Source organism: Camelus bactrianus, chromosome 36, assembly GCF_048773025.1.
Source record: "Camelus bactrianus isolate YW-2024 breed Bactrian camel chromosome 36, ASM4877302v1, whole genome shotgun sequence".
NCBI classification, from domain to species: Eukaryota; Metazoa; Chordata; class Mammalia; order Artiodactyla; family Camelidae; genus Camelus; species Camelus bactrianus.
In genome coordinates, this window is record NC_133574.1 from 9251618 (window position 1) to 9262135 (window position 10518).

General features: G+C 35.5%; 2 protein-coding genes across 2 annotated transcripts; both read left to right on the forward strand.

Annotated features, from left to right (window-relative positions):
• Positions 1-1330: 1330 nt before the first annotated feature.
• LOC141576143 (olfactory receptor 4A15-like) lies at positions 1331-2275 on the forward strand. The gene has a single exon (XM_074358624.1). The coding sequence runs from the start codon at positions 1331-1333 to the stop codon at positions 2273-2275; it is 945 nt and encodes a 314-aa protein (XP_074214725.1).
• Positions 2276-9130: 6855 nt separating this feature from the next.
• Positions 9131-10059, forward strand: LOC141576194 (olfactory receptor 4C3D-like). The gene is given in 2 exon segments (XM_074358660.1): positions 9131-9329; positions 9332-10059. Coding segments are annotated over 2 exon segments (927 nt in total).
• Positions 10060-10518: the final 459 nt, after the last annotated feature.

The following is a 10518-nucleotide window of genomic DNA, read 5'->3' on the forward strand; positions in this document are numbered from 1 at the left end:
TTCTGCCTAAAATTTTTATTTTGGCACTCTTAATTGAGCTGTTGCTAGCAATAATTAATTCTAAACACTTTTGGAAAGTAGGGAAAATGTCTGTGTAGTACCCATTCACTGAGATTTTTATTGTCTGTTTTTTTCTTCCAATAATTTAATTTGCAATTAATGTCAGTTTAGATTGTGTGTGTGTGTGTATTTTTAAATAAAATATTGCTTTCATTGTACTTTATTGGGTGGGAAGAATTTTATACATTTATCTCTGCTCAGTTGCTCTCTTATAGTTTTGAAATTCATTTTACTTAAATAGAGGTTAATAAGCATTTAATGAGCACTCATGATGTGCCTGGTTCTTCACTGACATGGGTGACTTTTTCCCCTGTTTCTGGAGCTTGTAGTAACTCAGAACATCATCCATCTAAACAGCAGCCTGTGATTCTATGCTACATGCCTGGGCGTTGCTTTACATAAATATGTAAGTGAAGGTATTAGGAATGGGATTGTTCCCATGCAGGACTTCAGAGGCCAAAACACACTCAGGGAAAAAAGAAATGACATATAAAGTCAAAAATGAAGTCTTTGAATGGTATCACTTATGGTGGAATCTAAAAAAAAGAAATGCCATAAATGAACTTATTTACAAAACAGAAACAGATTCACAGACATAGAAAACAAATTTATGGCTACCAAAGGGGAAAAGGGTTGGGGGTGATAAATTAGAAGTTTGGGATTAGCAGACACAAACTATTATATATATAACATAGATGAACAACAAAGTCCTTATGCTGTACACCAGAAATTGACACGATGTTGTAAACCAACTATACTTCAATAAAAATTTAGATAAAAGAGGACTATATTCATTAGCTTGTAATAACCTATAGTGAAAAAGAATATGAAAAATAATATGTGTATGTTTGTATATGTATGACTGAATCACTCCACACCAGAAACTAATACAATATTGTAAAATCACCAAACTTCAATTAAAATAAAATAAAAAAAATGCCATCTCTGTGAGAGAGATTCTGGAGAAAACAGCTTTCTTATTGTTTGGTAGATCATCTCTCAGATATGCCCACTCACATATGCCTCCCAGTTAGAATACTGACATCTCATCACTGCAGTTGAAGCAAGGAATTTGTGATATTGGATGGAGTGCTTGTGGGAGGAGATTCCAAAGTCTCACTTTCTAAAGAGTTACTCTGTGTGAGCCCTCATGGAGCAAACACTGCAGTAAGACATCACCATTTTGACAGAAAGCTTGCAATCCTCTCCAAGTCATTGTTGGCCCTTTTGTTTGCAGAATCTGACACCCGATCAACACCTTTGGATCACCATGGAAAATAGGAACAATGTGACTGAGTTCATCCTGCTGGGGCTCACACAGAACCCTGAGATGCAAAAAGTTCTATTTGTCCCCTTCTTACTCATCTACCTCGTGACCATAGTGGGCAACCTGCTTATCATGGTGACCATCGTGGCCAGCCAGTCCCTGGGTTCCCCCATGTACTTTTTTCTGGCTTATTTATCATTTATAGATACTGTCTATTCTACTGCCATTGCTCCCAAAATGATCACTGACTTGCTTCATGATAAAAAGACTATTTCCTTCCAGGCTTGTATGACTCAAGTCTTTATAGATCATCTGTTTCCTGGTGTTGAAGTCATTCTTCTGGTGGTGATGGCCTATGACAGATATGTAGCCATCTGTAACCCTCTTCATTATTTGATCATCATGAACAGGCGGATATGTGTTCTCATGCTGCTGCTGGCCTCGACTGGAGGCTTTCTGCACTCATTGGTTCAATTTCTCTTCATTTATCAGCTCCCTTTCTGTGGCCCCAATGTCATTGACAATTTCCTGTGTGATATGTACCCCTTATTGAAACTTGCTTGCACCAACACCCACCTCATTGGACTCTCCATGATAGCTAATGGAGGGGCAATCTGCACTGTTGTCTTCTTCACTCTCTTAGTTTCCTATGGGGTCATATTACACTCCCTTAAGGTGCATGGTGTGGGAGGAAATCCCAAAGCTTTCTACACCTGTGCATCCCACATGACAGTGGTCATTTTATTCTTTGTTCCTTGTATCTTCCTGTATGCAAGGCCTAGTTCTACCCTTCCCATGGATAAATTCATGACTGTGGTTTTAACTTTCTTAACTCCCATGTTGAACCCCTTAATCTACACCCTGAGAAATGCAGAAATGAAGAATGCTATGAGGAAACTTTGGAATAAAAATGTAACCTTAGCAGGAAGAGGGCTGTATCCTTCATGAAGAACATATATTCATTCTATTACAGAATCGACAAATGCTTTCATTATCAATGATTGCACTTAAAAAATCATTTCCTTTGGGTTATGTAGACTACTTATTCCTGAAACAGCTATAAAATTAATCTTTATCTAAATGGAATGTTTTATAGTCCTTAGAGACCAAATGAATTGCATAGGTTTAATTTCTTGTAATGTAATCTCTTGTAATATGTAATCATACTGTATTTTTTTTCTGGTTGTTGTTATACTGCCCATTTTTTCTAATAGACTTTATTCTTTTAGAGCAGTTTCAGGTTCACAACAGAATTGAGCAGAAAATACAGAGTTTGCATATAGCCCTCTCCACCCACACATACATTCTCCCCTACTCTCAACTTCCCTCATCAGTGTGGCATATTTAGTACAATCAATAATCATACTGTATTAAGATTCTTTAGTGACAAAAGTTTTTTGGTTTTACTTCAACTTCTTTTTCTGGAGCAAACACTGCCCTGGTACAGAACAATATGACCAAATAGAACTTGCCCCATTTTTGTCAAAGAGAATGAAATTTTTAAATTAAAAATTCTAATGGCTAAAAAATGTTAATCTAACAGTAAAAATAAATGTCCTGGTCAAATTAAGTAATTTAAAATTTCACAGCACATGATCATAGCTGAGGATAAATCCATAAGAAATCAACTTTGTTAAATTTATACTGTGATGGTAGCATATGGTTGATTTTGTACATTCTGATACACTTTGGACTAAAAAATTAAATTATTCAACCCAGTTCTTTGCATCTGGATCAACAGGCCTCCTCCAATAGTTGAAATACATACTTAAGTCATTCATATCACATATAGCTCCAGAGTCTGCCTACATTAAATTAAACTGTCTGGGTTCAGGGTTTCCTTTTTAAATGCAACACATGTTTAAAATTTAGGGTACAGATGATCTTGTTTTACACAATGTTTTTCTCATTCTCCATAAACTATACATTCTTGACTTCACTGATGAATCAAAGGCGTCTTTCTGCTTACAATTGCTCTATAGCACTTTTGGGGATCAAATGCTATATACAGACATAATTTTTTTAAGGCTCTGGTGTTACATGTTTCTGGATAGATTCAACCCACAACATAGATACTAAGGCATAAAATATGTCTTCATCCTTTTCTCAATTTGTAATTTGATTCATTTAGTGTACTTAGCAACATTAATGCCTCCACGTATTTGACAAATATTAAATAAATGCCAGACACATTATCGAATAAAGTTTCATTTATTCTTCAGTGAAGGAAATAAAAAGTACTCTAGAAATTTAATCTGAAGGACATCTAATACAGTGATTTAAATATTTCAAAAATATTAGAATTGAAGGAGCTGACACCTGACTACTGGAGTGAATGAGGTTAAGATCAAGGACTCCCCACCTACGCTATGATGCAGAGACGAGGAAGCTGGAATCATGATGAAAGATCTCTGCATGTACTTCTCAAAGTCCTTCCATGCTGTGCATTTAAAAAGATAATTCTCTTTAAATTTATAAAGTTTTTCCTTTTACATTCACGTTTCTAACTCACATGAGATATACATTTTCAGCTATGGTGTGAGTAGGAAATACACTTTCCTTGCTTATCATTTGGATAAATAAAACTTCCCAGTATATTTATTGAATAGTCACTCTGTTTACAGTACCTTACAATACCACTATATAAAAATTCTATATATCTATTACTCTATCTCTTAACTTTCTATTTTGTACAGTTGGTATATCCATAAGCCTAATGTCTAATTTAACACAGTGTTTCAGATACTAGGGAGCTCCTTGTGCCTGCATGTCCTCCAACAGAAGCTTGGGGACCAATTGTCAGAAGATGTTGAAGAAGGATTTGAATATCTTTGTAAGAAGCTGAATTAGGTATCTTCAAAAGTTTGTTCTTTTTATACAATAAAAAAGTAGCATATTTCTTCTCTTATACACCATGAAAGAAAATATTTTATGTTATTAAAAAGCTTTGAACTTATCTGAAACCCAAATGTAAATTTCTCATCGCCATACTATTGATGTTGTCTTTACCTGTTAATACAGAGGATTAATTATTCCAGTTCATCAAGAAAATATTTCTCAGCTAAAAACTTACCTAAATTATAAGGCTTTGTTGTGAATTAATTTTGAATCTTTTCAAAAATGAAGTATGCTACCAAAATACACATGTGTATATGTCATAGATATACTCACAGTTTCCTTTTTTAACAGAAAGATTCAGCTTCCCACTTCATGAGTACCATGTTTTGTTGAAGAATTCAGTGGACTCCATGATGCAACAATATTTAGCAAACATATTAGGGTTGTGAAAACATGATGGAGAATAAGAAAACTAGCTTCAGAATCAGGAGATATGGGTTTTATGTCACAGTATGCCATCATCATATTCCATAACCTTTACATGATTTCTGCATTTCTATAAGTAGTTTACTTAGGTAAGTTGGAAGATGCTCCCAAGTTCTGTGATTCTGCTCATGTCAACATTTTATTATCATAAATATCATTATATATGCTTCTACTTTAATTAGAAGTAAAATTGGAAGAGTTCTGAGACCATAGTCCACCTCCCCAAACTTTTCTATTCCTGGTAAACAACTGCAGAGATATCCTTTTGGGATAAAATTTTCTCTGGGTTGGACTAAGGCAACGTGAGCCCTGCTCTTGAGTGCCTCTTTATTTTGAGAACATGCTCTTCTACCTAGTGAAATGCATGAAGCTGTTTTAAGAACACTTCGGTGGATATTTGGTTTTTGTGAAATTAGTCCCCAAACCTATCGAAGGTCAAACTATTCCTCACCTAATTTCTGATCAGCTGTGATAAGATCCATATATATTTTCTGATGCTTTCATTTGGATTTACCCTTCTTCAAGTTTGAAAATCTGTGTTGCTGTCTTTCTGGAGTTCTAAACCCCTCTGTCCTTGGATTTGTATTTTGGAAAAGACTTTCCTGGTGTGGCTCCAGGGACTCTTCTTTTGAAAATGATTTTCATGAACAACCTTCACTGATTTAGACCTAACTATGTTCTCTTTCCATTCCATGCTACTCTCTGGAGCTTGGGGAGCTAGGCTAGACAGGGTCTGGGTTTCTAAAGCAATCCCTCTACCCAGTACAGTAACTGTTTAAGTGAGGCTGGTGACCACTTAATGGGCCATTATGAGTAGATGTCAAGCTTTTATGAGGTTGGGAATGATGACTTTGTACATGCTAACTCTCCGATCTGATTCTGGGTTTCATTCCAGAGTTGAAAGACAAGTTCAAGACATTTTCATGATGACACTGAAGGAAAACCATATTCCTTATAACCCTCTAGATAGTTTCAAATCTTCATTCAAACCGTCTTTGGCATCTGCCATCACAGATATTATTATGGCCCTATAATATTAATGTGTCCAGTCAAAATAGGTCTGGTCATGTAGTTTCAGTTTTCTTAAGTGCTTTTCCTTCATAACACGTGCTGCTTATAATGACCACATTCTCTGTAGCCAATCCAAAGTTATGTTCAATTTGTTTTTCTTTTTATGAAAGCAAGCATATTTGAACATATGGTCATTATGGTAAATGGGGAAATTAATGAATTGAATTGAATTGATTAAAATAATTTCAAAGATCAATATTTATTTCTTTTGGTAAATAATTATAATATGCCTCACGTTGGTGGCAGCATAAACACGTCATACCACTTGTAAAACAATAACTTAAAGATAAGGATCCTGGCCCAGAATTTACGGGCCTAGCGTCTTATTTTGCCTTGGCAAATGGCATTCTGATTCTGTCTTCTATTTCCTTGTTATAAATTGTGAATATTGATGCTTACTTTTTTTCTACTCCATAGGGATATTATGAGATCAAATTTAAATAACTGAAATAAATCCATTTTACCACCTCTGAATATAATTGGAGAATGGAATTATTTTTATCATTGTCATGAGAATCTAATTCCAGAATTGGCACATGAAACAACTACTTTGAAGAAATGCTGTACATTTCATCTGCTGTGAAGTGCTAATATTATAATAGGGTTCATAATTATCACTTAATCTTAACATAATACTTAAAAATTATGGTTACCATGAATGGTAGGTCACTTAAAAATTAAATATTATAATAAAAATTTAAAAATCAGATAGTTATCCACCTAAGTGTTTAATTTATGTAATATTAAATATTTAGACTCCATATTTAAGATCATTTACTATCAAATAGCAAAGTATATAAGTAATTAACTTGTTTTTCTCTTGTCATAGTGTTTTGTTTTAATGTAGACTTAAGGGTGAAACTCAGAATTAAAGAGGAATACTATAAGAGTTCTCTGAAATCAGTTTCCTTTCTTGAGATAATTGTGTTGTTGGCAAGATCTGCTAATGATGGTGAAATACTCCTGAGGTCCTATTAGCCACAACTAAGAAACATCATAGAATTTGACTACAAATGGAATATGTGGTAGCACTTTTAAGGCTCAAGAGAAAGGTCTTATCCAGGTGCCACTTATATATCAGCAAACACACTTGTTAGAGATGAGCTAGTTGGCATTTTCTACTTCACAACTTTCTTGGTGAACTATCAGCTTCCTGGGGCCCTGGCCATGGAGCTATGTCAGACAACATCATAGGTGAGATTTTTTTTTTCCAGGAAATTGTATAGTCATAGAGCTGTAATGGATTTTACAAATCATATAACCCCCACAAATCTAAACTATAAATCTCTTTTCAAGCATTAAGAAAGTTAGAATTAACTATAATATTACCAACTTGGCAGTAAAAATATTTTGAGGTATTTTTTTCTCATTGATATGTATTTAACACCTGTGTTTAAAACTACACATTATTCAAAGAGATGCAGTATACTTTAATTATCCATTTCTCTAATATTGAACATTCCATGTAGTTTCTAAATTTTCCACAGCTCTCAATAATTTTGTTGAACATATTTTAAAAAATTATTTTTCCCTTTAAAAAATGTTTTCCTTTAGGGTTTATTCCTAGAAAGAGTATTGTGGAGTCATAGGAAAAAGATGAATTAATTTCTGTTTTTTCATAGTTATGTCTAAGTCAGTTTTATTAATTATGTCTAATTCTTACTTTATGTAAACTCTTTTCTCATCTGCTGGGGGAGTCAACCTGAGAATAAGGGAATGCAATGAAGCTGCTGCCCTTTTTTCTACATGTGTGTACAATTTTCATCTTGGATAATTTGAAGATAAAGCTCTTTATCCACTTATCTTTTTTTTAAGGAATAGTTTTTGGAGAATATATTTTATTATATTTATGTTTTCTCTTTTCTTTGGGAAATTTATGTCCTCACATTTCTATTCTATTAGTAATGCAGTGTCCTACAATCAGGAATGACAAATGATGGATGGTATGGGAAGACAGGAGAAGAAGGCTGGAGAATGTCTGCAGCAGAAACATAAAGTGGTGGGAAGGTCATTTAGATCATGAAGGGATGAGCTGCTGCTTTTTGATAATAAAATGTCAGGGAAGTGATTACTAAAGGCACTTCACAGAGACACTTTTTGTAACTTTATGTGAACACACATACATTGACATACACAGTCAGTATCCAATTAAGATTTGTTGAATGAATGAATTTGTAGTAAGTATTTATAGTAAGTACTAGAGTTTATGTGTGTTTGTCTCTCTCTATATATAGTACTTCATCTTATCCAGCAGACTATTTCCTTCTATTTTCCACATTAAATTTCTATTTTTAAAACTTTGGAAATAAGGATTTCCTTTGCTTGATAGATCCTATTGTATTGAACACCTATGCAAGATGTTTTTTTCAATCCAGTTCTACAAAAGCTGTAAATTTACTGAATGTGACTATGTAAAATTGTATGTGGAACAGAATTTTGAAGAATTATAAAAATTAATTAACAAATACTATAATTACCTTGAAAGTAAAATGACCCAGTAATATACTCTTTCCTATAGGTAATAATTATTTGATACTTACCTTATAAAGTATGCCAGAAATTATTAACCTGGAATGCAGCTTCCTTTCACAAGTTTACTTATGTTTCTCATAAAGTAGAGAGCAATGATAAACAGAGCAGGAGGGTGAGAACACTTGAATTCCTGGTACATTTATGGTGTGGGGAAGCAGGAATATTCTCACCCATGGAGAATGGTAATTCACCAAGCACTTCATCATCACCTAACAGGTTTCAGGCAGGGCAGACATTATGCTAGGCACTGTGGTAGGTGTAGTGGGGAAATACACCTGAATAGCTTATGTGTTCTGGTAGGTACCAGGGAGAGCATGTTGCCAACTATATACATATATTTCCCTAAATTGCCTGCTTATGGGAGATATGTATTCATTATGTCTTTCTTCCCACAGTTAGAGATGAGGGTTCAAGTGTGAATTCTCATGGAAGAGGGGATACCTCTTTCCTGTGTGCTGCACCTTTCAGCTTACAAGATCCATCTGAGAATAACAGTTTCTAACTTCACAGACACAGAGGAGGGCTCAGAATCATGGGACACAGACATGAGTTAGCAGAGTCACATGGTGCTGGAGCCAGAAGGAGAATCCAGATCTCACGAGGACAGCCCAGGGTTTTCTCAGTAAATGACTCATCAAAAGTTGCCCTATTGATGTTATACAGGTGACAGGTACTGGGTGTCTGAAGAGATGGAAACATCATGGAGGACGTAAGAGAGAATTGAAACAAGCACTGAGGCAAAGAAATGTTCCACAGGTACAGTGACTGCTCTGGTTTTGTACCAAGAAATTCAAACCATGATACTTTCATGATTAATGGGTATCACTCTTTATCTCTTTCTAGGTATTCAGGCCCCAAGAAGGTGTTACTTGCTGAATGGACCTCCTTATGCCTCCCAACAATGTGACTGAATTTGTTCTCTTGGGACTCACACAGAATCCACACTTGCAGAAAATACCCTTCGTTGTCTTTTTCCTCATTTTCCTATTTACCGTGTTGGCCAGTCTGCTCATGGTCATCACCATCTCCCTCAGCCCTGCACTTTCAGCTCCCATGTACTTCTTTCTCACTTACTTACCTTCATAGATGCTCCCTACACATCTGTCACCACTCCCAAAATGTTCATTGACTTACTGTACCAGAGGAAAACCACCTCCTGGGGTGGCTGCCTGATTCAGCTCTTTGTAGAACATTTCCTGGGAGGATCAGAAATTATCCTCCTCATTATCATGGTTTATGACCCCTATGTGGCCATCTGCAAGCCTCTGTACTACATGACCATCATGCAACAGGGACTCTGCCAGCTCCTGGTGGTGGTGGACTGGATTGGGGGAATCCTACATACCACTGTGCAGATTCTTCTCATGGTCAACTTGCCCTTCTGTGGTCCCAATGTCATTGACCACTTCATGTGCGATCTCTTTCCTCTGTTGAGGCTTGCCTGCAGTGACACCTACAGGCTTGGAGTGGTGGTGGCAGTGAACAGTTGGGGCACGTGCTTACTCATTTTTTCCATGTTACTCATCTCCTACATAGTCATCCTGAGCTCCTTGAAGTCCTACGGCTCTGAAGGACGGCTCAAGGCCCTCTCTACATGTGGCTCCCACTTTGCAGTAGTGGTGATTTTTTTTTTTGTGCCTTGTATATTCACCTACATGCGTCCTGTGACCACCTACTCTGTGGACAAATTGGTAACTGTGTTCTTTGCAATCCTCACTTCCATGTTAAATCCTATCATTTACACAGTGAGAAACACTGAGGTGAAAAATGCCATAAGGAGTTTGTTGAAGAGGAGAGTAACTTAGGCTGTTCATCATGCCAAGAAAGTGAGGATTTATATAATTATACAGGATTATATCTACCATAAAACATGAAAGAAAATTAACAAATTTTGCAGATCATTGACAGAAAAACTAAAGCTCAGAAACTAACACTCATTGAGTATGTAAAACATGGCTAGTACCTCTGCTGATGCTTTTAATAATTTTTAATATATTTTATTAAGGCTTCAACATTCATGTGCCTAGATTCAGGATATGCAATGGAGAGAACATCTATAAATCCTTGATTTGATGATTCTATAGTATGTGTTTCTGCAGAGTCTCACTGCTACTTTACTAAATTCTTTATAAATATGTTACTTGGATGAAACTGACTTTGTCATAGGCATAACAATCTATTTCAAAAGTACAGGATTTCCTAACTTTCCAAAAGTTGGCATTACACCACTTTTTTTTTTTTTTTAAACAAAAGACCTACATTTG